The sequence below is a fragment of the Petromyzon marinus genome, chromosome 57, assembly GCF_048934315.1.
Source record: "Petromyzon marinus isolate PM22_M1 ecotype Great Lakes invasive population chromosome 57, UKy_Petmar_22M1.pri1.0, whole genome shotgun sequence".
NCBI lineage: Eukaryota > Metazoa > Chordata > Hyperoartia > Petromyzontiformes > Petromyzontidae > Petromyzon > Petromyzon marinus.
Window position 1 is genome coordinate 2,770,471 of NC_133723.1, and position 27,916 is coordinate 2,798,386.

The following is a 27,916-nucleotide window of genomic DNA, read 5'->3' on the forward strand; positions in this document are numbered from 1 at the left end:
AACATCGCGAGCCGCCGCTATCGCGGATCACTGCCAACGTCTAGCATCGGGATCAGCTGAAGCCTCCCGTGAGTCACGTGACTTGCGTGTGGGTCCCCCCCCCTTTCTCCCCACCACTCTGGACCCACGTGACCGCCCACTGTGAAAACAAACCTCTTATCGAGGAATCGTGTCTGCATTAACCACAATACTTGTGGTCAGAGTGGCATTGTCTTTGTGCTGTGTACGCCTTTTGGGGTCCTCTGGTCTAACACCGTTTGAGACGAGGCTCAAAAGAAAGCTGTCTCTGGTGTGGACCAATCAGTTTCAAGGACAATACCACATAGATTATCAGTGTGTGTTTTTTGTTTGCATTCTGACCACAAGTATTGTGGTTAATGCAGACATGATTCCTTGTTAAAAGGTTTCAGTTTGGTGTTTTAACATCTTAATACAGCTGTTTTGCTGGCAGAATAAATTCCTTAAAAAAATTTAAACTACGGGTTTATTAACAACTTCGTTTAACTCACGGTCGAGAAGGACGTCAATGGATGGCACCTGAGACTCGCGGCGTCTGCTTTTTGTGCGAGCCGATTTCACAGTTTAGGGACCTACACGCAAATATATATGTAAATAATAAGGCGTCCATACAAAATGTAAATTAAGTTATAGATTGCTAATTTTTATGCTAATCCCTTTGTCAAGGCACCTTGTTTCCTCGCACACAGCTTAAAGGTCGCGGTCTGAGCGTGGCTGTGTTTCACTCCAGCGCTGTCCTCGAGACAGCCTGATCCCTTCACCTGATGAAGGCCGCTTGTGTTGTGGCCGAAACGTCGTGATTTTTGTTGTTTTATTTTTTACCTACGTGACTTTACCGAATAGAACCAGAGAGTATAAAAATGTAAATTGCTTTAAAGTAGCGAATTAATTGATTAATTGATGCCGATTTTGCTACAGGCACGCATTGTCACCGGATCTGAGTACGTTGTGCAAAATGTGGAATTGATTGGACAACGGGAAGTGGACGAAATTTTCATTACAAGATTTGACCCGCGACAAACGGAGAGGAATCAAGTTCAGTAAAACCGTTGAAACAGAAAAGGGGAAAAAACCTATGATCATATTTTGGTGCTGGCACCGGAGGGCCCATTATCAACATGTTTGTACGTACAGCAGCAATCCCTTGCCAAGCCGAGAATGTACCAACCACGATATTTGAGTATGCGTGGATCGACATCGATATACAGGGAAAAACCTTGGATTGCGAGCAACTTGGCCTGCGAGTGTCTTGCAAGACGAGCAAAACGTTTAAATAAATATTACTGGTAGGAACGAAGTTGTAAACTGAGTGTACCAGCCTGCAATAGATTAATGTGTCCGTCCGTCCGTCTCCTTTCAATACTTTAACGAAGTGAAATCTCGTGCTGTTGGGGTGTAAAAATAAAATTGCGCAAAATTCCAATGTTCCTACCAGCCCACCCTGCAGGGACCTGTTAATGTGACAAACGAGCGAGGGTCTTGCAACACGAGTAGTACGTGATCACACAACTGATATACGAGTGCTTTGATATACGAGTACGCTTTGGATTACAAACACGTTTCCGGAAGGAATTATGCTCGCAATCCGAAGTTTTACTGTGTACCTGAAACATCCGAAAAGGTGATTATCACTTTCTGGCAATAAACTGGTTAGTTGCTAAGATGTTAACGCGCCAAATAGATTCCATAACACAGCGTAAATATATGTGCCGTTAAACCCGCCACCACCCGACACAGCCAATTTAGTGCGAGCGAGCGAGTGTGGTAAAGGTCAGAGTGTCGAGAGCTGCGTCGTCTGTGGCCCGGGGAAAGAGATGGGGGGGGGGGGGGCAGGCTGGGCCGAGTGTCCCCCACCCCCATCATCTCATCGTCGTTAAATATTAAAGTAACGTAAAGTTAACGTTATGTTCATTTGCTTGCGTAATGTACTGTACACGGCGTTTCGTAGATAAGGGGCCGTCCATAAATGACGTCACGAAAAGTCAGACCCCCCCTCAAATATGACGTCACAAAGCTCTGCCCCCCCCAAAACCATATTTCCATTTTGAAAAGAAAACATTCTTCAAATCGCTTTAAACTATTGTCATTGTAGTGCGTATTTAATGTGGCGCTGCACTCTGATGTTGTAGGATAATTAATTACTCTTTGGTTCTATTCGGTAAAGTCACGTAGGTAAAAAACAAATTAATTAATTAAGTAGAACGTTTGGCGATATTTATTAAAAGTTGCGCATTTTGATGTGACGTCACATTTCTCAAACACCCCCCCCCTCGTCACACATCGTCACAAATGTCTGACCCCCCCACGCCCCCCCCCCCAGGTGCGTGACGTCATTTATGGACGGTCCCCTAAACGTGCAACTGAGTTCAGCTGCGACGAGTCTGACCCCTGACCCCCGATGATCCCCGTTGATCCGCCTGAACTCTTCCGACCGCGAGGGTGTTTCAGGAACCGAACCTTCGCGGCGGGGTTACACTGCTGAGTTGTTGAACTTCTTTAAAACCATGCTGGGGGGTGGTGGTGGGGGGGGGGGGGTTGCGGAAACATCCATGATTATCTATATTCTTGGGGTAAAAGTCGCGTAGATAGGTTGAAAGAAAATAATAACAAACAAAAAAACCCTACACCGCTTCGATCGCAACGCAAGCGTTCGCCTTCTTCCTGATGACGGTCGCTTGCGCTGCGATCGAAACGTCTTGACCCAAGAATATGAATTCCCGCACTCACGAAAGCTTTAGGTCAAGGTTGTATCACTGATGCCGTCATCACCAACACCACGCGTGCCGTCTTGCCTGCTTGTTGTTCATACAAACTGCAGCGCGTGTGAAAGTGCGTCACCTTGGGGTACACGTGCGGTGCGAAAGAAGTTCGGCATACACGCACACTGTGCACAGCTCATGTATCCACTTCCAGCTGCTCTGGGTATGCACTAGATGCGCGCTTGTGTGCCGCTGAGACGATTTGACTGACTGGCCTTGCCAAGACAACCCGTGTGTAGCCTGTAACAGACTGTTGGGGCGAGTGCTGTTAGCGAGCACCTATGAAGGCCGGCACGGCACACACGAGCGGGTGGGTGGCCAGCGCCACGCCCGGCCGCCTTTGTCTCCACTGTGGCGATGTTTACACACCGCACCAGGTACTCATTTGAGGCTGAGTCGACCTAGGGGAGGCCCAGCACCGGTTCAAATAGTCGTCACCGGTGTTGGCCGTGAGCGGGAATCGAACTCGGGTCGCCGGGTTTATAGCGCAGCGTGCTAACCACTGCGCCACCGCTCCCCACGAACCACAACCATCACGTCCGCCTTCATCACCACCACCATCATCACAACCAGCATCACTGCGGCAAATGTCGTCTCCGCCTGAATCACCAGCATGAACACTGCCACCACCTTCACCATAACCACGACCATCGCAAGCACCACCATCAACCACCATCAACCACCATCAACCACCATCAACCACCATCAACCACCATCAATCACCATCAACCACCATCAATCACCATCAACCACCATCAACCACCATCAATCACCATCAACCACCATCAATCACCATCAATCACCATCAACCACCATCAATCACCATCAATCACCATCAACCACCATCAACCACCATCAATCACCATCAACCACCACCATCAATCACCATCAATCACCATCAACCACCATCAATCACCATCAACCACCATCAATCACCATCAACCACCATCAACCACCATCAACCACCATCAATCACCATCAACCACCATCAATCACCATCAACCACCATCAACCACCATCAATCACCATCAACCACCATCAACCACCATCAATCACCATCAACCACCATCAATCACCATCAACCACCATCAACCACCATCAATCACCATCAATCACCATCAACCACCATCAACCACCATCAATCACCATCAACCACCACCATCAATCACCATCAACCACCATCAATCACCATCAACCACCATCAACCACCATCAATCACCATCAACCACCATCAATCACCATCAATCACCATCAACCACCATCAATCACCATCAACCACCATCAACCACCATCAATCACCATCAACCACCATCAACCACCATCAATCACCATCAACCACCATCAATCACCATCAACCACCATCAACCAATATCAATCACCATCAACCACCATCAACCACCATCAACCACCATCAATCACCATCAACCACCATCAACCACCATCAATCACCATCAATCACCATCAACCACCATCAATCACCATCAACCACCATCAACCACCATCAATCACCATCAACCACCATCAACCACCATCAATCACCATCAACCACCATCAATCACCATCAATCACCATCAACCACCATCAATCACCATCAATCACCATCAACCACCATCAATCACCATCAACCACAATCAACCACCATCAACCACCATCAACCACCATCAACCCCCATCAACCACCATCAATCACCATCAACCACCATCAATCACCATCAACCACCATCAACCACCATCAACCACCATCAACCACCATCAATCACCATCAATCACCATCAACCACCATCAACCACCATCAACCACCATCAATCACCATCAACCACCATCAATCACCATCAACCACCATCAACCACCATCAATCACCATCAACCACCATCAATCACCATCAACCACCATCAACCACCATCAATCACCATCAACCCCCATCAACCACCATCAACCACCATCAACCACCATCAATCACCATCAACCACCATCAATCACCATCAACCACCATCAACCACCATCAATCACCATCAACCACCATCAATTACCATCAATCACCATCAACCACCATCAATCACCATCAATCACCATCAACCACCACCAATCACCATCAACCACCATCAACCACCATCAACCCCCATCAACCCCCATCAACCACCATCAATCACCATCAACCACCATCAATCACCATCAATCACCATCAACCACCATCAATCACCATCAATCACCATCAACCACCATCAACCACCATCAATCACCATCAACCCCCATCAACCACCATCAATCACCATCAACCACCATCAACCACCATCAATCACCATCAATCACCATCAACCACCATCAACCCCCATCAACCACCATCAACCACCATCAATCACCATCAATCACCATCAATCACCATCAACCCCTATCAATCACCATCAACCACCATCAATCACCATCAACCACCATCAATCACCATCAACCACCATCAATCACCATCAATCACCATCAACCACCACCAATCACCATCAATCACCATCAACCACCATCAATCACCATGAATCACCATCAACCACCATCAATCACCATCAATCACCATCAACCACCATCAATCACCATCAACCAACATCAACCACCATCAATCACCATCAATCACCATCAATCACCATCAACCACCATCAATCACCATCAACCACCATCAACCCCCATCAACCACCATCAATCACCATCAACCACCATCAACCACCATCAATCACCATCAATCACCATCAACCACCATCAACCCCCATCAACCACCATCAACCACCATCAATCACCATCAATCACCATCAATCACCATCAACCCCTATCAATCACCATCAACCACCATCAACCACCATCAATCACCATCAACCACCATCAATCACCATCAACCACCATCAATCACCATCAATCACCATCAACCACCACCAATCACCATCAATCACCATCAACCACCATCAATCACCATGAATCACCATCAACCACCATCAACCACCATCAACCACCATCAATCACCATCAACCACCATCAACCCCCATCAACCACCATCAATCACCATCAACCACCCTCAATCACCATCAATCACCATCAACCACCATCAACCCCCATCAACCACCATCAATCACCACCAATCACCATCAATCACCACCAATCACCACCAATCACCATCAACCACCATCAATCACCATCAACCACCATCAATCACCATCAATCACCATCAACCACCATCAACCACATCAATCACCATCAACCACCACCAATCACCATCAATCACCATCAACCACCACCAATCACCATCAACCACCGCCAATCACCATCAATCACCACCAATCACCATCAACCACCATCAATCACCATCAACCACCATCAATCACCATCAACCACCATCAACCACCATCAATTACCATCAATCACCATCAACCACCATCAATTACCATCAACCACCACCAATCACCATCAATCACCATCAACCACTACCAACCACCATCAATCACCATCAACCACCACCAATCACCATCAATCACCATCAACCACCATCAATCACCATCAATCACCATCAACCACCACCAATCACCATCAACCACCATCAATCACCATCAACCACCATCAATCACCATCAACCACCATCAATTACCATCAACCACCATCAATCACCATCAACCACCATCAACCACCATCAACCACCATCAATCACCATCAACCACCATCAATGCACCATCAACCACCATCAATCACCATCAACCACCATCAATCACCATCAACCCCCATCAACCACCATCAACCCCCATCAACCACCATCAATCACCATCAACCACCATCAATCACCATCAACCACCGCCAATCACCATCAACCACCATCAATCACCATCAACCACCATCAACCACCATCAACCACCATCAATCACCATCAACCACCGCCAATCACCATCAATCACCATCAACCACCATCAATCACCATCAACCACCATCAATCACCATCAACCACCATCAATCACCATCAACCACCATCAACCACCATCAATCACCATCAACCACCATCAATCACCATCAACCACCATCAATCACCATCAATCACCATCAATCACCATCAACCACATCAATCACCATCAACCACCACCAATCACCATCAACCACCACCAATCACCATCAACCACCGCCAATCACCATCAATCACCACCAATCACCATCAACCACCATCAATCACCATCAACCACCATCAATCACCATCAACCACCATCAACCACCATCAATTACCATCAATCACCATCAACCACCATCAATTACCATCAACCACCACCAATCACCATCAATCACCATCAACCACTACCAACCACCATCAATCACCATCAACCACCACCAATCACCATCAATCACCATCAACCACCATCAATCACCATCAATCACCATCAACCACCACCAATCACCATCAACCACCATCAATCACCATCAACCACCATCAATCACCATCAACCACCATCAATCACCATCAACCACCATCAATTACCATCAACCACCATCAATCACCATCAACCCCCATCAACCACCATCAACCACCATCAATCACCATCAACCACCATCAATCACCATCAACCACCATCAATCACCATCAACCACCATCAATCACCATCAACCACCATCAATCACCATCAACCCCCATCAACCACCATCAACCCCCATCAACCACCATCAATCACCATCAACCACCATCAATCACCATCAACCACCGCCAATCACCATCAACCACCATCAATCACCATCAACCACCATCAACCACCATCAACCACCATCAATCACCATCAACCACCGCCAATCACCATCAATCACCATCAACCACCATCAATCACCATCAACCACCATCAATCACCATCAACCACCATCAATCACCATCAACCACCATCAACCACCATCAATCACCATCAACCACCATCAATCACCATCAACCACCATCAATCACCATCAACCCCCATCAACCACCATCAACCCCCATCAACCACCATCAATCACCATCAACCACCATCAATCACCATCAACCACCGCCAATCACCATCAACCACCATCAATCACCATCAACCACCATCAACCACCATCAACCACCATCAATCACCATCAACCACCGCCAATCACCATCAATCACCATCAACCACCATCAATCACCATCAACCACCATCAATCACCATCAACCACCATCAATCACCATCAACCACCATCAACCACCATCAATCACCATCAACCACCATCAATCACCATCAACCACCATCAATCACCATCAATCACCATCAATCACCATCAACCACATCAATCACCATCAACCACCACCAATCACCATCAACCACCACCAATCACCATCAACCACCGCCAATCACCATCAATCACCACCAATCACCATCAACCACCATCAATCACCATCAACCACCATCAATCACCATCAACCACCATCAACCACCATCAATTACCATCAATCACCATCAACCACCATCAATTACCATCAACCACCACCAATCACCATCAATCACCATCAACCACTACCAACCACCATCAATCACCATCAACCACCACCAATCACCATCAATCACCATCAACCACCATCAATCACCATCAATCACCATCAACCACCACCAATCACCATCAACCACCATCAATCACCATCAACCACCATCAATCACCATCAACCACCATCAATCACCATCAACCACCATCAATCACCATCAACCCCCATCAACCACCATCAACCACCATCAATCACCATCAACCACCATCAATCACCATCAACCACCATCAATCACCATCAACCACCATCAATCACCATCAACCACCATCAATCACCATCAACCCCCATCAACCACCATCAACCCCCATCAACCACCATCAATCACCATCAACCACCATCAATCACCATCAACCACCGCCAATCACCATCAACCACCATCAATCACCATCAACCACCATCAACCACCATCAACCACCATCAATCACCATCAACCACCGCCAATCACCATCAATCACCATCAACCACCATCAATCACCATCAACCACCATCAATCACCATCAACCACCATCAATCACCATCAACCACCATCAACCACCATCAACCACCATCAATCACCATCAACCACCATCAATCACCATCAACCACCATCAATCACCATCAGCCACCATCAACCACCACCGGAGAAGGCGGCTCCCGTCGTGCCCTCACCTTGACGCGCGAGACGACGCTCATGCCGGCCCCGTCTTACGTCGCCTCAATGTCTCTCTCAATGTCTCACTCTCTCAATGTCTCTCTCTCTCTTCGATGTCTCACTCTCTCAATGTCTCTCGCCTCAATGTCTCTCTATCAATGTCTCTCTCTCTCTCAATGTCTCTCTCTCTCAATGTCTCACTCTCTCAATGTCACTCGCCTCAATGTCTCTCTCTCAATGTCTCTCTCTCTCTCAATGTCTCTCTCAATGTCTCTCTCTCTCTCAATGTCTCTCGCCTCAATGTCTCTCTATCAATGTCTCTCTCTCTCTCAATGTCTCTCTCGCCTCAATGTCTCTCTCTCAATGTCTCTCTCTCAATGTCTCTCTCTCAATGTCTCTCTCTCAATGTCTCTCTCGCCTCAATGTATCTCTCGCCTCAATGTCTCTTTCGTCTCACGCTGGCTGATTGCGGGGGAGGGGGGGGGGTTGATTGCTGATCACCCCCCACCCCTACTAGCGGTGGGGGGGGGGGGGGGGAGTGGGGAGGCACGGGCGGCGGCTCCGTGTCTCGTCTCACCTGCGAACTCACCTGTCTACCTGCCCGCTTCCTCACCTGGCCCGGCGGCTCACGAATACCCGCCGAAGCCAGTCGACGGACTCCTTTACCTGCCCAGCTTCTCACCTGCGTAGCGCCCTGCTGATCTCTTCCCTTGGCTGTTTTACCCGGCCGGTTACCTCCTCTACCGCTCACCCGTTTACCAACCCGCTCACCTGGTTGTTTACCAGGTCACCTGTTCATCGCCATACCTGTGGCTGCTCGCTGCTGCTCGCTGCTGCTCACCTGGGCGCGCGCCTCCAGCTCTGCACGCGAGCGTCGCGACGTGGGCGGGGTGAGGAACGGGGAGAGATCCCCACCCCCCACGAACCCCCCACGAACCCGCCCACTAACCCCCCACTACCCGCCCACTACCCCCCACCCGCTTCTACTCCTTCGCCACCTCCTCGCCCGTGCACGCCCTGCGCATTCTCCCCTCTCCCACGCCCCCCCCTCCCACCCACGCCTCTTCTCCCTTCGCCGCCACCCGTTCACGGTGTTGATCCTCCTCCCTCGCCTCCCACCAAGCCTCCTCGGGAGCGATGGAGGCGGTCAGGGAGAGGGTTGAGATGTATCGAGGGTCAGGATATCGAGGGTCATGGGGGCGGGAATGCAGGGGGTCAGGGATCTTGGGGGGGGGGGGGTAGGGGGGTAGGACTGTAGAGGGGGGGGGGTGGATATAGGGCCTCAGGGGGTAGTGATGTATAATAATCTTTATTCATCCTGGAGGAATCCGATGAGCTATAAAGCGCTTTTTAAACAGTTGTCCGGTAAGGGGTCAGGGTGTAAGAATGTAGGGGGGTAGGGATGTAGGGGCTATGGAGGAGGGGTGAGGAGAGACAGGAATTCAGGGGCGTCGTGGGATGAGCTGCACGCATGGCATAGGGGTTCGTCTTGCGATGCTATCGGAGCCGCTGTGCTGTGGTTTCACGAGACCGTGGCGCCTCCTTCTCAACGCCCTCCCTCTCCCCCACCACGTGGCCGCCCACCACGTGACCTTTCTGTTAATTTCTCAAAAGCCACGACGCACTCAGCACGTGGCCTGGCAGGGTGGAAGCAGAAAGGATGCGCAGTAGGAGAGGTGCAGGGAGGAGGGGGAGGTGCAGGGAGGAGGGGGAGGTGCAGGGAGGAGAGGGAGAAGCAGGGAGGAGAGGGAGACGCAGGGAGGAGGGGGAGACGCAGGGAGGAGGGGGAGACGCAGGGAGGAGAGGGAGACGCAGGGAGGAGAGGGAGACGCAGGGAGGAGGGGGAGACGCAGGGAGGAGGGGGAGACGCAGGGAGGAGAGGGAGACGCAGGGAGGAGGGGGAGACGCAGGGAGGAGGGAGAGACGCAGGGAGGAGGAGGAGATGCAGGGATGAGGGGGAGACGCAGGGAGGAGGAGGAGATGCAGGGAGGAGGGGGAGACGCAGGGAGGAGAAGGAGAAGCAGGGAGGAGAGGGAGACGCAGGGAGGTGAGGGAGAAGCAGGGAGGAGAAGCAGGGAGGAGAGGGAGACGCAGGGAGCAGGGGGAGAAGCAGGGAGGAGAGGGAGACGCAGGGAGGAGGGGGAGGTGCAGGGAATAGAGGGAGACGCAGGGAGGCGAGGGAGACGCAGGGAGGAGAGGGAAACGCAGGGAGGAGGGGGAGACGCAGGGAGGAGAGGGAGACGCAGGGAGGAGGGGGAGTAGCAGGGAGGAGAGGGAGACGCAGGGAGGAGAGGGAGACGCAGGGAGGAGGGGGAGACGCAGGGAGGAGGAGACGCAGGGAGGAGAGGGAGACGCAGGGAGGAGGGGGAGGTGCAGGGAGGAGAGGGAGACGCAGGGAGGAGACGCAGGGAGGAGAGGGAGACGCAGGGAGGAGGGGGAGACGCAGGGAGGAGGGGGAGACGCAGGGAGGAGAGGGAGACGCAGGTAGGTGCCCTAAACCAGTTTGACACCAAGTCCTGGCAGGATAAATATTGGTCGACATGGGGAGGCAGTTCTCTCGTGGGCTGGAAGCCAGGGGGGGGATCAACAAATCTTTGCCCCCCCCCCATCCCTGCAGGTATGGGCCGGGAGCTCCGGGCAAGCAGAAGTAACCCTGCCTCTCTGGTTCCCCGGGTCCCCCCCTCGTGCGACCCACACCTTTACGTAAATGAAACATTGATCAAAGCCACCGCCCCCTCTCGCGAAGACGCCTGACCGGCGGCGTGGAAGAGTAGGCCAAGAAATACACCACCCTGGTCTAGTAGGGGGGCTCTGAGAGCGGGAGGGCCACTTGCCCGGCAGCGGTGCGAGCGGGGAATTTTGCGCGGCTGCCCCTCAACAGAGCACAGCGGCCGACTTGAACTAAGGGGAAGTGACACAGATTCTGAAAGCTCTTGGTCGGTACCTGCCGGGGACGGTCGCGAATCTTCGCGCGGCCAAAAGCGATAATTGAAATGTCTATTTGCGGCTCCGGATGGGGGGGGGGGGTATAATGAGACGTTGCCACAGGCGGCACGTTCATCCCCTGAAGTCGCAGGCCCCAAAAATGGCTCGGCGGTAACGCCACCACCCCCCCCCCCATCCTCAGGGTGGCGGATGCTAACAGTGATTATTTAGCGGCGTTTAGCACCCAGATTAAAAATATCTCCGACGGCGAGGTCACCTTGGCGGTGACTGATGGGGAAAACAAAAAAGCCATTAAGTTGGGGCGACCGGAGTACATTTGACAATGTCAAATTCTGATCACATTGTCAAATGTAAAGACGTGAAACTGCGGGAGAAGATGAACATGGACCTGTGGGGCCCAGAGAACGGCCGCTCTCTGTCCGCCACGCTCCCCGTGCCCTCGGTAGACCGCTGGTGGCCAGGGATTAATGTCCCTCGATATTTTTTCCGGAAACGTGCGCGAGCTTTCAACAGCGCGAACAACTTCCTGCTAGGTAAAAGAAAATTCTTTTCGTAAAAAAAACCAACAATCAATAAGCAAAATAACCACAACAAGAAACTTTTATTTAAGCCACGTAAATGTAATATTTTTTGTTTTAAATCGTTCCCTGAAATGCACGAAGATTACTGCAACGCTTAAAAACGCAGGTACCGCGCGGTTAACACGATGCTTATTCAGTTTTATTTGTTGAGGACTTTATCAGCCGAGGGTTTTATCAGCCTAGGGTTTTACCAGCTAAGGGTTTTTACCAGCGAAAGGATTTATCAGCGAAGGGTTTTATCAGCGAAGGGTTTTTTTTATCAGCGAAGGGATTTATTTATGAAGGGTTTCGGTTTCCGGGTTGGGACGAGTTTATGTCGAGCGTCGTGAGGCCGGCCGCGTGCGAACAGCCCCGTGCACACCCACGGTTCTCGTGGTGCGTGGGGTGTTTGGGGTGTTTGGGTGTTTGGACGGAGCAGGCGCGGCGCCCCGGGCGAAGGCGTTCCCCTCCCACCCCACCCCGCCCCACCCCCCCCCATCGGGGAGCGACGTGGGCACGGGGGAGCCAAGACGGAGGGGCGACGTGGGGATCGGGGGGGGGGGGGGCGACGTGGGGATCGGGGGGAGGGGCGACGTGGGGATCGGAGGGGGGGGGGCGACGTGGGGATCGGGGGGAGGGGCGACGTGGGGATCGGAGGGGGGGGGGGGCGACGTGGGGATCGGAGGGGGGGGGGGGCGACGTGGGGATCGGGGGGGGGGCGACGTGGAGATCGGGGGGACGACGTGGGGATCGGGGGGGGGCGACGTGGGGATCGGGGGGGGGGGCGACGTGGGGATCGGGGGGGGGCGACGTGGGGATCGGGGGGGGGCGACGTGGGCACGGGGGAGCCAAGACGGAGGGGCGACGTGGGGATCGGGGGGGGAGCGACGTGGGGATCGGGGGGGGGGCGACGTGGGGATCGGGGGGAGGGGCGACGTGGGGATCGGAGGGGGGGGGGGGCGACGTGGGGATCGGGGGGAGGGGCGACGTGGGGATCGGAGGGGGGGGCGACGTGGGGATCGGGGGGGGGGCGACGTGGAGATCGGGGGGACGACGTGGGGATCGGGGGGGGGCGACGTGGGGATCGGGGGGGGGGCGACGTGGGGATCGGGGGGGGGGCGACGTGGGGATCGGGGGGGGGCGACGTGGGCACGGGGGAGCCAAGACGGAGGGGCGACGTGGGGATCGGGGGGGGAGCGACGTGGGGATCGGGGGGGGGCGACGTGGGGATCGGGGGGGAGCGATGTGCACGCACGCTGCCGAGCTTGCGCCGTTCAGCAGCTGACCGCTGGCAGTGACCCACTTCGCAAGAGTTGCGCCACCGCCGCCAGTGTTTGTTCGGCACGGTGTTGCCCGACGTTTCGCCCCACGTGCCTGCAGCGTCGTCGGTTGTTGCTGTGCCGCTCCCCCACCGTGTGATTGTTTTGGGTGGGGGGGGGGGGGTGGGGGGGGGTGTGTCGGTATTGCCGTGCGCTGTTCAGGAACTGCAGAGCTCAAAGTGGATGCAGCGAAACGTCGGGCATCGAGTCCCGAACAAACCGATAACGCGTCGGAGAGGAGCGTGGGCACAGCCGCCACAGTCACGACTGTCGTCGTCATCGTCGCCGTCGCCGTCACAACAGCCATCGCCGTCGGCGGCGTCGCCGTCACCACCACTGCGGTAAACGTGAGGACTGCCACGGGGACTGCCATCCTGCTGTGTCCGGTCTCTTCTCACGGCAGGCTGCGCACGCACAGGAAAGTCCGGTTTGTGGGGATGGTGGCGAGCGGTGGTGGGGGGGGGGGGGGAGGAGGGGCCAGGTGAGTGGATTTTCGCGTAGAACCTGTCGGTGCTGTTGACGACAAGTGGTGGCCAATGGGGACGGCCCGCGCCATGCGCGTGGGGAGGCGTGGGTGTCAAAGGTGCGGTTTAGCGGCGGCGCAGCGGTTAGCGCCGGCGCACTACGAACCCGGCTACACCCGCGCTGCGACGGCTGACGTCGGGAGCGAGCGATGGCTCAGCCGGTCCCGGGCCTCCCCCGGGTCGACCCGGCCAAGGCGGCCTGCCGTGGTGCCGTGGTGTCACCCACCACGCCCCAGCTCGCGCCGCTCCCGATGGACGCTCGCAAGCAGCGCTTGCCCCAACCGCGCCGTGCAGGCTGCAAGGCTGAGGGGGTTTGCCTTCGCGTTGAGCCGTGTGCACCAGGCTAGGCTTGTGCCACGTGACGCCCGGCGCCGTGTGGGACTAACGCGGAAGCATCCGTTGTTCCCGGCTCGATTGGGGAGGAGGGGGGGGCACCTCCGAATCCCCCCAGGGCTGCCGATCGTGGGGCGGCGGACGCTCCGCTGCAGACGCGAGGCCTGCAAGCCCGCAACGCCCCTGTGGGGAGAACGTGCGTCGTCAGCCCAGCCCCGCTTAACGCAGGCTCGGTGGTAGGAATGTACCACGTGTGACCGGGTCGCGTGGGTGGGTGGGTCGCGTGGGGGTGTACCACCTCGGGGGGGGGTGTTCCTCTTCACACAGGAGGGCAGCGTTGGGGGTGGGGGGCGAGGTCAGGTGTCGCTCGGCGACCTCTTCAGTGAGACGAGGACGCAGTTCCGAGGGGACAGCGTGGGGTCAAACAGCGGCACCAGGAAGCTCTCAAAGCCTGCGACGGGAGAGGGGGCACAGGGCAGAGATGGGAGGCAACATACGCTGAGGGCGCGAGGATCCCCCCCGTACGGGGTCTGATTGAAAAAAAAAAACCCACAAAGTGCGTTGCGGCGAGTATTCACGGCAAGTAAAACACCGATGAAAAAGCCGGCACCGCACGCGAGCGGCTGGGTGGCCAGCACCACGCTCCGCCGCTGCCTCCGTCTCCCTCGGTGGCGATGCTGTCGCACCGCACCAGCTACACGGTGGCTCAGGCCGAATCGACCCTAGGGGAGATCCGGAGGCCGCTCCAAAGTAAATTCGCCACGGCTATCGGTCGCAGAGCGGGGACGGAATCCGGGTCGCCGGGTTCGCGGCGCCACCGCTCGCCACCGAGGGACAGATCTACTTGGACGCACGCAAGGACGCGTGCGTGTGCGGGCCTGTGGCGTGACGGGGGTGGTGGTTGAGAGCTGCGTCGTCGTCGTTGTTGTTGTTACCAAGTCTGAGTCACCGCATCAGCGCTCCGTTACGCAACCGTGAACTCCCGTCGCCTGGCGCCCCCTCCTGGTCTCATGCAGGGTGCAGGGAGAGTGCAGGGGGAATGCAGGGGAAGAGTGCAGGGAGAAGAGTGCAGGGGGAGAGTGCAGGGGGAGAGTGAAGGGGGAGAGTGCAGGGGGAGAGTGCAGGGGGAGAGTGCAGGGGGAGAGTGCAGGAGGAGAGTGCAGGGGGAGAGTGCAGGAGGAGAGTGCAGGGGGAGAGTGCAGGGGGAGAGTGCAGGGGGAGAGTGCAGGGGGAGAGTGCAGGAGGAGAGTGCAGGGGGAGAGGTGCAGGGGGAGAGTGCAGGGAGAGAGTGCAGGGGGAGAGTGCAGAGGGAGAGTGCAGGGAGAGAGTGCAGGGGGAGAGTGCAGGGGGAGAGTGCAGAGGGAGAGTGCAGGGAGAGAGTGCAGGGGGAGAGTGCAGGGGGAGAGTGCAGGGGGAGAGTGCAGGGAGAGAGTGCAGGGGGAGAGTGCAGGGGGAGAGTGCAGGGGGAGAGTGCAGGGGGGAGAGTGAAGGAGGAGAGTGCAGGGGGAGAGTGCAGGGGGAGAGTGCAGGGGGAGAGTGCAGGGGGAGAGTGGCAGGGGGAGAGTGCAGGGGGAGAGTGCAGGGCGAGAGTGCAGGGGGAGAGTGCAGGGAGAGAGTGCAGGGGGAGAGTGCAGGGGGAGAGTGCAGGGGGAGAGTGAAGGGGGAGAGTGCAGGGGGAGAGTGCAGGGGGAGAGTGCAGGGGGAGCTAAGGGAGAGTGCAGGGGGAGAGTGCAGGGGGGAGAGTGCAGGGGAAGAGTGCAGGGGGAGAGTGCAGGGGGAGAGTGCAGGGGGAGAGTGCAGGGAGAGAATGCAGGGGGAGAGTGCAGGGGGAGAGTGCAGGGGGAGAGTGCAGGGGGAGAGTGCAGGGGGAGAGTGCAGGGGAAGAGTGCAGGGGGAGAGTGCAGGGGGAGAGTGCAGGGGGAGAGTGAAGGGGGAGAGTGCAGGGGGAGAGTGCAGGGGGAGAGTGCGGGGAGAGAGTGCAGGGGGAGAGTGCAGGGGGAGAGTGCAGGGGGAGAGTGCAGGGGGAGAGTGCAGGGGGAGCTAAGGGAGAGTGCAGGGGGAGAGTGCAGGGGGAGCTAAGGGAGAGTGTACGCACCCTGCTCGTGCAGGTAGAGCGCGCGGTCGAGCAGCACGAGCGTCTCGACGAGCGGCGCCAGCGCCAGCGCCAGCGTGAAGAAGGCGAGGGTTCGGCCCCGCTGGCCCAGCGCCGCCCGCACGCGCTCGCCGTCGCCCGCGCCCAGCGGCGCCAGACCCAGCCGCGCGAGGCCCAGCGCCGCGTACCTGGGGCGGGAGGGGGGAGGCCGCGGCGAGCAACCGGGCGCACGTAGCGGCGGTGACTGCGGTGGTCGCCCTCCAGCAACAACGGAGGGCAGAGGAGCGGCGCTCGCGACGACGAGCGGGGCGCGCAGGGGCGGATAAAACACAGCGAGGTGGCGCAGTGGGGGGCACGGCTGGTGGTGCACCTGGCGGCCGTCTCGGTCGGCCGACCCGTGGCACCTGCCCGGGTCTGTCCCCGTGACCGGCCAGCAGTGAGCCTTCGGCACTCTTCGCGCGGCCTCGAGGTTGCACCAAGCTTGGCACAGGCGTCGTGGCGACGTCACCGCCACTTACTGGGCGAACGTGATTGTACTTGCTCAAGCTCAGCGGGTGCCCCCCACCCAACCCCAACCGTGCGACCCCCCCACCCCCTCCCCCCATGCCCACCCTACCCCACCCCCCCCCCCCACGTACTCGCTGAACTCCAGGCGGTGGGCGTGTTTGATGGGACGCACCGGCGCGCGGGCCATGTCACGCCGCCGATCGCGGATCAGGATCTCGAGGGCGGCGCGGTGCGCGTGGATTCGCAGGGCGGCGGCGGCGGCGCCGTCGTCGGCGGCGGTGAGCCGCTCGGCGTGATCCTCCAGCCCGTGGCACGCCAGCTCGCGCCAGCGGTACGGCAGGCCGTGGCCTGGCAGGGCCGCCAGCCACGAACTCATGGGGTAACCGGGTTCTGCGGAGAAGGGGGGCGCGAGGTGTGACGTGCGACGGTGGCTATGAGATGTTAACTACCTCACCCGATATGCAGGAGGTCGTGGGTTCGTTCCCAACCCCGATGCCTGCTGTGTATTTGCAGTGTGCGGTTGTCTCTCTCTCTCTCTCCCCGTGGTCGTGTGGATTTTTCTCCGGGTCCTCCAGCTTTTCCCTCCGCATTTAGAATGAACATGACGCGTTCGGAGTATGTGGCTGCTATACATTTCCACAAGGTCATAAGCCAATTCGTTGAGCTATCAGTTGTGGCCAGGTTGCTTCTTCAAAAGAGCTACATGCACAGTGGGCCTTACCTGGCAAAATAAAACTAACACAATAATATTATTGTGTTATTTTATTTTTATTTTATCAATTTATTATTTTATTATCATTCTACGTGACTTTACCGAAAGAACCAAAGAAGATGAATCATTGCAGTCACGAAAGCTTTAAATCGAAAAATAAAACTAGTTTTAGTAGTCTGGCATAGCTCTCGCAAGGGCTGCGGTAACTGGACAACGATTACCTTAATTTGGTGTTATGTTTTATCCGACTCAGTTTTACTTTGAATAGTTCAAAAGTCATTTGACGAAGTCAACTTATGTTATGTGCAGTGTTTTTATTTCTCCTGCAACTCAGTTGTGCTGCTCTCATTTTCTAATTTCTGTCCTTGTATTTTGTTTTAATGCCTCTGTTATTTTTACCGACTCAGGTCACTTAGTTTAGTTTTAGGAGAGGGGGGCATTCGGACGTACGGAGCAACGGGGGGGGGGGGAGGCTCGTGAAACTGTGGGAGTGCGTCGTCGGCCACGATCTATCCGCCGCTGGATGAACAGATGAAGGCCTCCCCAACTGCCGCCATCTCTCACATTTTAGCGATCAGACAACACCGACGTTTGCCCTCGCGAGCGGAAACGAGTTACCCTGGTTATCGCCACGCGCGGGCGTCCAAGCCGGGTCGCCCGGCTGCTGCTGCTCGCACGTTGACAGCTTCATGTAGCAGCAGGCGACCGAGGTGACGGCGCGGACGCACGGGCAGCGCACGAACAGACGGAGCAGCGCGGCGCTCAGGTCCCCGCACGCATGCAGCCCCGTGAGCACCACGCCGGGCCCGTCCGCCGGCCCACATACCGGCGCGTCGATCGGCCTGTCGATCGGCCCGTCGGTTGGCCACCGAAGTCACCGCTGCTGCCGCCCCCCCATCAGCTCTTCCGGGGAGCCCTTCTCCGGATCGCCGCAGATCGGACCGCCCGTGTCGCCGCTCCCTGGGCCCGGCGCGTCTCGCAGCAGCGCCACGAATTGCTGCCAACTGGCGGTGGCGTCCACCCGGCCCACCCGGTGGCGCGGCGGCCTGACGGGGGCGGCGTCGCCGGTGCCACCGGCGGCGCCGTGCTTGCGGGCCGCGGTCGCCAGGAGCTGGCGGTCGAGGCGGACGGCGGCGGAGACGAGGGCCGGGTCGGCCTCAACGGCCGTGACGCCCAGTCCCAGCCCAAGGCCCAGGAATCGGGAGAGGTGGCCCTGCGGGGTCACGCGGGCGGCGGGGTCAAGCGGGCGGCCGGAGCCCTGGGTGGGCCCTGAGTGAGGGTCAACGCAAGTCGAGCGTGTGGACGGCGCAGTGGGGAGCACAGCTGGTGCCTCTGCCAGCCATCTCGGTCGGCCAACTCATGGCACCTAGCCTGGCACAAGTGCCGTGGTGACGTCACCGTTATTGAGTGGCGACTGGTGGATGTTGCTGTGGGTTAAGATGAGGATGTGGGTGAAGATGTGGGTTTGTGCTGATGGCTGCTCACCTGTCCTGAGCCGACGTCCACCACCTCCTCGCACCCCACCTCATCGCACAGGTGACGCACCAACTGTCCGTGCCACGCGCACACACGCAAGCATGTCAGCCTCAGCTAGTGCATATTGGTGTGTGAATGGGCAGTACCGGGACATTGGTTTGCGCATTGCGCTACGAATTCAGCAACCCGCGAATACAGCGAGGGAAAAAGTATTTGATCCCCTGCTGATTTTGTACGTTTGCCCACTGACAAAGAAATGATCAGTCTATAATTTTAATGGTAGGTTTATTTGAACAGTGAGAGACAGAATAACAACAACAAAAAATCCAGAAAAATGCATGTCAAAAATGTTATAAATTTATTTGCATTTTAATGAGGGAAATAAGTATTTGACCCCCTCTCAATCAGAAATATTTCTGGCTCCCAGGTGTCTTTTATACAGGTAACAAGCTGAGATTAAGAGCACACTCTTAAAGGGAGTGCTCCTAATCTCAGCTTGTTACCTGTATAAAAGACACCTGTCCACAGAAGCAATCAATCAATCAGATTCCAAACTCTCCACCATGGCCAAGACTAAAGAGCTCTCCAAGGATGTCAGGGACAAGATTGTAGACCTACACAAGGCTGGAATGGGCTACAAGACCATTGCCAAGCAGCTTGGTGAGAAGGTGACAACAGTTGGTGCGATTATTCGCAAATGGAAGAATGCTGCCTATGACCCCAAGAACACCATCCCCACCGTCAAACATGGAGGTGGAAACATTATGCTTTGCTTTGGGGGTGTTTTTCTGCTAAGGGGACAGGACAACTTCACTGCATCAAAGGGACGATGGACAGGGCCATGTACCGTCAAATCTTGGGTGAGAACCTCCTTCCCTCTGCCAGGGCATTGAAAATGGATCGTGGATGGGCATTCCAGCATGACAATGACCCAAAACACACGGCCAACGCAACAAAGGAGTGACTCAAGAAGAAGCACATTAAGGTCCTGGAGTGGCCTAGCCAGTCTCCAGACCTTAATCCGATAGAAAATCTGTGGAGGGAGCTGAAGGTTCGAGTTGCCAAACGTCAGCCTCGAAATCTTAATGACTTGGAGTAGATCTGCAAAGAGGAGTGGGACAAAATCCCTCCTGAGATGTGTGCAAACCTGGTGACCAACTACAAGAAACGTCTGACCTCTGTGATTACCAACAAGGGGTTTGCCACCAAGTACTAAGTCATATTTTGCAGAGGGGTCAAATACTTATTTCCCTCATTAAAATGCAAATCAATTTATAACATTTTTGACATGCGTTTTCCTGGATTTTGTTGTTATTCTGTCTCTCACTGTTCAAATAAACCTACCATTAAAATTATAGACTGATCATTTCTTCGTCAGTGGGCAAACGTACAAAATCAGCAGGGGCTCAAATACTTTTTTCCCTCAATGTATATGTAAAAAAAATCAGTGACAAATATCTGAACTTTGTCCTGGGCATCCCCTGGGTCAACTCGGACTTAAATGGGTACCCGAAGTTGTGTGCAAACATCCGCACTGGTAAGACAAAGGCGGATGATGTTGGCCATGCGCCCCTCATACACCGTTCCGGCCTTCATAGGTGTTCACTAATAGCACTTTTCCCAAGAGCCCGTCAAGGCTAACACGGCGGGTGGATCTTTGTCTTCGTTGAACTCCTCACCATGCCCAGCCTCTGGATCTCGTGCTGCTTCTTTGGCTTCACGTGCACGCGGTACAGGTGCTGCAGCAGGGCGCTCTGGCAGGGGTTCTGCCTGAACTCCGGGGTCCCTCCCGTCGGCCCCGCGCCTCCCGCGGTCCCCGTGCCTCCCGCGGACCCCGTTACGCTCCCCCGCGGCACCCGAGGAAGCCGCAGCGCGGAGCACGCGGCGCGGAACGCGAGCAGAGACAGCGGCCACACGGAGGGCAGCCTGGGCGCGACAGAGCGACGCGGAGACACGCGGCGGTGGGGGCGGTGGGTGGGGACACGGGTGGTGACACACAGAGCCACGTAGAACTTCACAGGGCCACACTCGCACGACACCACCAAGAACTACGCGACATTTAAACTGAACTATTTTTAGGTTAAACTGTGTTTATTTTACTAGTTAAGGCCCACCGAGCTCTATAGCTCTTTTTCAGAAGCGACCTGGCCACAAATGAGAGCGAAATAAAGTGGACAAATACTCTGAGCGCACGTCGATTCGTAATGTGGAGGGAAAATACCGGAGGACCCGGAGAAAAATCTGCGCGTCAAACCCACAAGCACAGGGAATCACATAGCTCCATGCGACGCAACATCACAAAGAACCATGCAGACCAATTAGGATCCGAATAAACTACACTGAACCGCATGGCATCAGACGGAACCACTACACACGCATAATCACATGACACTACAGATAACCACAGACCACGCAGAACCTCGGAAACCACGTGTATTTCACAAAGACGCCTGCAACCACACGACAGGATGCACGGCGAACCGCACAAGATCACGGAGAACTGCACGGAGAACCGCGCTTGACACCGCAGGGGCGCGCCGTCTCCGATCACTCGGAGCTCCCCGTGCGAGCGAAGCTGCGGGGGGGGGGGGAGCGGGGGGGGGCGGACAGGGGGGGGGCCCACCTCCCACCCTTACCCGCGCCGCTCTCCGCACAGCAGCAAGGAGCCCAGCTGGGCCGGCGTCAGCTGATCCAGAACCTCTCGCCACCGCGCTGGGAGCTTCTCCCAGTGGTTCTCCGTGAAGAATTCCTGGCGACACCGCGGACGCGCGGGGGGGGGGGTGGTGGCGTGACGGACAGTGTGGCGCAGGAGGACACACAAACAAAAAACCTAGGCCCGTATTCTTACTCACGGCTCGGGCTGGCTCAAGCGAGCCATGGCTCGAAGCCCTGCGCTTAACTGGGACCGCGCTCAGGATTTCCGCGAGCTGAGCCTTAGCCGAGCCATGGCCGAGCCGCTCGCTCACGCAGTTTTCGAAAGCAGGTGAGCGGCTCAAGCCTGAGCTGAGCCCGAGCGTTCGAGGGCGAGGCGCGTCGAGTCACAGTCGAGCTGTGACCAAGCAAATGGCCTCCCCTTAGTAGTTAACACAAAGCAATCATTGGCATCTTTGAAGAAATGGGAGTCCCCCACACTTTACCCCACCACACGTGACCAGACGGTCGACTGTGGCGAAAGCATTTATACTGCTGGGTGGACACAGGTGGCGAGTGATGGTGGTAGGTGGTGGGATTGAGTAAACTTGCCGCGTCGTTTCAGCTGCCGCGCCGGAGGGGGGGGGGGGGGGGGGGCGGGGGAGATAGAACCGGCGGCGACCTCTGGATTGCGAGTCCAGCGCCCTGCCCCGTTACACCACCACTACCGCCGCCGCCGCCGCCATCGCCGTGGCGGCAGCGCCCGTTACACCAAGCCACCCCGACTAAACGAGCGCCGTTTGGGAGACGTGGAGGTGGACGGGCGGTACCACGATGTAGGCGTCCAGGATGTGGCGGTGTGCGCCCAGCATGCGGACGATGTGCGACGCCAGCTGCTGCTGCTGCCGCGCCGTCAGCTGAGTGTGGGACCCCGCGATCATTGCGATCCTGCCACGAGCGCACCTCCGATTAGCACGGTTGGCTACGTACAGTACGAGAGAAGTTCAACGTACATTCGCACGTACGAGTGCACGGCAGGAACACGGCAACATGGGCCGGCGTCAGGCAATGATGGTTAGAAACATGGCCTAGGGGGACCACCTATTCATTGGCAGCCGTCCCTGGGCAGCACAAATTAAAGACGGCACTGGCCCGCAAGTGGACGGGTGTTGGTCTGTCAGTAGACTGCGATGCTGCTACTTGTTATTGCAGTTAAATAAATGTTTCAAATTTCGTAATTAATAATCAAGGTTTTTGGGTTAGATAAGTATATGTGTCGGAACTCTCAACCACCCGGCACAGCCAGTAAGGTTTGTCACGTAAACAACGCGCCGATTAGTGACTACTTCAGCCCACCGGTGTGTTGGAGAGTAAATCCACAACATTTACAATTTGAATACGACGTTTCGCTGGTAATTACATCCAGCACCATTGGGCGATTTGCCAGAGTGAAGCAATCCACCTGCTTCCGGTCTTAAATAGAACAGCAGCAGCAGGGTGACGTCATCACTGAACCCATCAGGAGCAGAGATCAGAGGTGGAATTGTAATTATAGGGGTATTGTAATTATATCATATATTAGTAATTAGTTAATTCATTAGTGTATATTATATTCTTAGTTTTTTCGGTAAAGTCACGTTGAAGAGAAACAACAAAATAATAAAATATATATAAAACAATAAAAAATTCTCACGACGTTTCGACCATAACTCAAACGGTCATCTTCAGGTGTGTTGGTTTGCATAAATCGAAACGTCGTGAGAATTTTTTATTGTTTTATATATATTTTATTATTTTGTTGTTTATCTTCAACGTGACTTTACCGAAAAAACTAAGAATATGAATTACTGCAGTCACGAAAGCTTTAAATCATTAGTGTATGTTTACTCTATAAGGAATTGTTGTTAACATGTATTACTTAATAATGTTTCCAGGCCGCACTAAGCCTGTAGCTGTCAGAGCAGTTAAAATATTTGTATACAGTAAATCCTTTGATTGCGAGTAACTTGGCCTGCGAGTATTTTGCAAGACGAGCAATTTTTGTTAAATAAATATTAATTTGATAAACGAGCGGGGGTCTTGCAACACGAGTAGTGTACGTGCACACGCTTTGCCAAGCGTCACGTGATCACAACTGATATACGAGTGCTTTGATATACGAGTGCTTTGGATTACAAACACGTTTCCGAAACAAATTATGCTCGCAATCCAAGGTTTTACTGTATCTCTCAATTTCAATGCATTCTCGAATTAGTCTCGGCCAGTACTGTATTTTCCTGCATATAACCCGCGGGGTATACCACTTTTTACAAACAAAACAAGACCCTGCGGGGTATATGGAGGTGCGGGCTATCCCAAAATATATTACACGTGTGACATGTCATAACTCGTTTCATTTTTTCATGGTAGGACTATCCACTATGCAACACTTACCTTTGACTAAAGCACTGCTGAATAAACCACTCACACTAAAATTGCACGTTTTCACGTTTTAAATTATTCGAATTGTTTGTACAATGAAACGACAATATTTGAAAATGTTTGAAGTGGGCGCACTTTGTTTACCGTAATACTTTCTGACACTGTTTTTAGCCCAATGTACTAGCGTCTTGATGAGAGAGGATTTCTGTGCGGAGTGATGATGTGAATCTGCATTCAGATATGCATCAGTGTGCGTTTCCTTTCGGTAAATGCTGTTATTTTACCATTTAGGCCGCGTCCGAGCAAAATATTCAGGAATGGGAGTGTGTTATTCACCTCCATTTCCATTGTGAACTGGATGGCCGGGTTTTGCAAATTGAGATGATTTCGAAATTCATTAAGTGTACCTTTACCATGTGGCCAGACAACCAATGTGTCATTCACATATCTAAACCAAAAAGATGGTTTTAATGTACCTGAAGAAAGCGCTCTTGCTTCAGGTTTCAATGTACAGATTCGCAATAGCAGGAGACAAAGAAGAGCCCATTGCTACTCCTTACTTTTGTTTAAAGAAATCACCTCTCCAAAAGAAATAAGTGTTATTTAGACATTGGTCGGCTAGTTTTGGAATATCTTTTGGTAAACCTGTATTATTTACTTGCGTATCGAGTAATTTAAGTGACTCGTTAACCGGAACCTTAGTAAATAGAGAAATTACATCAAAGCTCACCAGAATATCATTAGGGTTAAGTTTAATATCTTTAATCACATTCAAAGATGTCCTGAATGTCTTATGAATGAAGATGTCCTACTGATGTAGGGCTGTATTTGTTTTGTTATATATTTTGCTAATTTATATGTGGCAGAGCCTATTTTACTTACTATGGGTCATAATGGGATACCGATTTTTAGCAATATTTGGTCTAGGTGGTTTTGAGGCCCTTGGCTTAATTTGGTATTGCTCAGCCTTGGGAATCAATGAATTTGCAATGATTACAGTAGTCTTACGTTCTAAAATACTAGTTGGATCTCGTTTACTTTTAATATAGCTACTTTCCTCCGGTAAATCTTATCATATTCCGCTCGTGACATTACTACAGTTGTGCGGCCTTTACCAGCCGCCAGTGAAACCTTGTATTGCGAGTAACTTGGTCTGCGAGTGTTTTGCAAGACGAGCAAAAAGTTTAAATAAATAATAATGTGATAAACGAGCGATGTCTTGCAATACGAGTAGTGTACGTGTACGCTTTGTCTGCCGAGCGTCACGTGATCGCAACTGAGCCAATGGTTCTTCTCTCTCTCTCGCTGCGGGATTGTGGGTAATCATCTCCCATGCTCGGCCTTTCGGCATGCCTCACTCGCATAGTCAACATCCGTGCGAGCGTATACTATTTACTAGAGTAAAGTGTTTACTATAGTATACTGTTTACTACAGTATAGTGTTGTGACCACGTGTGTGTGCGTAAGGCATGTTTTTTATTTATTTTGTGTCCAAGTGTAGTGACCGTTCTTTAGTAACTGTACTACAAGTGAAAGTCGTCCTGGACAATAACCCTCCTCCTCTCTCTCGTCTCTCTCACACCAGCCACGATTAAATGTAACGAATACATTTGATTACTTTATATTACATTACAATAATACAAAAGTTACTTTGTATTAATCATTTTTATATGAATACAGTATTTTTGGGTTGTGGAAGGAATCATCTGAGTTTCCATTATTTCTTATGGGGAAATTCGCTTTGATATACGAGTGCTTTGGATTACGACCACGTTTTCGGAACGAATTATGCTCGCAATCCAAGGTTTCACTGTATCCTTATTTGATCGAATCTCTCTTAAGGCCATTGCTTCGCTAAAGCTAATATTTATTTTTGGTACTTTGCTATTCTCAATTATTTTGGCAACTTTGTGCCGAGTCATCTCTGCCTCATTATGTGGAAGGTGTCTTACCGCTGATTCCACCTCAGCAATTATCTCATCCACTGGAAAAAGTTAAGACCTTTAGAGAGGACCGATACCATGTCGCTGGCTAAATCAGTGTTAGTTAAGTTAATTAAAGTTTTATTTTTCAATTGTTCGTGATTAGTTGGGAATTGTTTGTTATGAAGTCTCGAGAATTTATTAATTTGGTTAGTTTTGGTTACGTTAAATACATTATCAGCCGATTGTTGTTATAGTGTCGGTTATATTCCAATAATGTATGGATACACTATTGCTGATATGGAAGTACAAGTGCTTTAGATATTCAGAAATGTGAGACAATTCACTCCTGTTGTGCTATATTCTCTCTTGTGACAATCATTCGCGAGCTTTGTGTAGTATTTGGTTAGCTTTAACGCGATCTAACCCACAAACCTTTATCATGAGTAAAATTTGGTCGCAAACGCCTACGTGTTAAATTTTCGTAATGTTTTAAAACTGTCAAATTTGGGCCGTGACACCGGCGCACAATTGCCTCCTCCTTTTCGAATGCCACAGGATCTTTAACGTCCTCCGTGAAGCAGACGGCCCAAGAGTACATGCCCCGTGGAGCTGAAGCCACAACAGGAGCCCGTGTGCAAGGCACTGCAAGGATCGCTGGGATGGCCACAACTTTGGAAGGTCTTCATCCACCAGTGGATTGAGCATGGCTACTGATATTTTAAATCGACTTCGCGCAACCCCTGCAGCCACCTCGAGGTGCTCCATTCACCACGATGGCATGAACAGAAGATTCAAATCTTAAAATATTCTGAATTGTTTTGTGTTGTGTATCACAGGCTAGTTTTGCGTAGCACTAGGACCCATATCTGACAGAGAGACTTTGCCTAGAAGCTGGCAGTTCACCAGCATTGGTTCAAACGAGCCTGACTGCCGATGAGACACTGCATGTGGAAACCTGTCGCGTAGTTTTTGCTTGTATTGCACCAACGCTGATGAGGTTATGCACTCGCAGAGAAGCAAGACCACAGAGTGGTTGATGGGATGAGTAAAACATACAAAACACGTGGTAGGCCGGCGATGGGAACGAGGAGGCGTATTGCCTGCTTACCTTGTTAACAACGTATAATCTCCACGACGCCGACGCTGGCATTTGTTATCAATCTGGACTTGGAAGCCCATAACCCAGAATCGTGACGATCGCATAGTCTTCGGTAGAGGGTCGAATGCTCTGCACGTCAAGTGTCCGTCCATCCGCCCTGTCCTGGGATCGAACCGTCACGAGTCTCCCCCTGTCCTGGGATCGAACCGTCAAGCTCGGGTTCCAAGCCCCCGCAACCCCTGCGCGACCGTCATTATGCCCCCTAATGGAGACGGATGGCAACGTTTAGGAGCGGACCAGGGCCAAAACTCGTAACGACTGGCAGACAAGGGCAGGAGGGGTGGGGGCAAGAGGGGGGCAGGAGAAGTGGGGGGGGGGCAGGATGGGTGGGGGGGGCAAGAGGGGGCAGGTTAAGTGGGGGGCCGGAGGGG

At 53.5% G+C, this 27,916-nt stretch overlaps 1 protein-coding gene across 1 annotated transcript; it reads right to left on the reverse strand.

The window, feature by feature from the left end:
- Nucleotides 1-13,878: 13,878 nt before the first annotated feature.
- On the reverse strand, nucleotides 13,879-27,824 carry METTL25B (methyltransferase like 25B). Its single transcript, XM_076052644.1, is given in 10 exon segments — nucleotides 13,879-14,805; nucleotides 14,921-15,073; nucleotides 16,718-16,902; nucleotides 17,353-17,611; nucleotides 18,552-19,146; nucleotides 19,419-19,481; nucleotides 21,089-21,335; nucleotides 22,046-22,158; nucleotides 22,871-22,988; nucleotides 27,495-27,824. Coding segments are annotated over 9 exon segments (1,818 nt in total). The 5' UTR covers nucleotides 27,638-27,824; the 3' UTR covers nucleotides 13,879-14,805; nucleotides 14,921-14,978.
- Nucleotides 27,825-27,916: the final 92 nt, after the last annotated feature.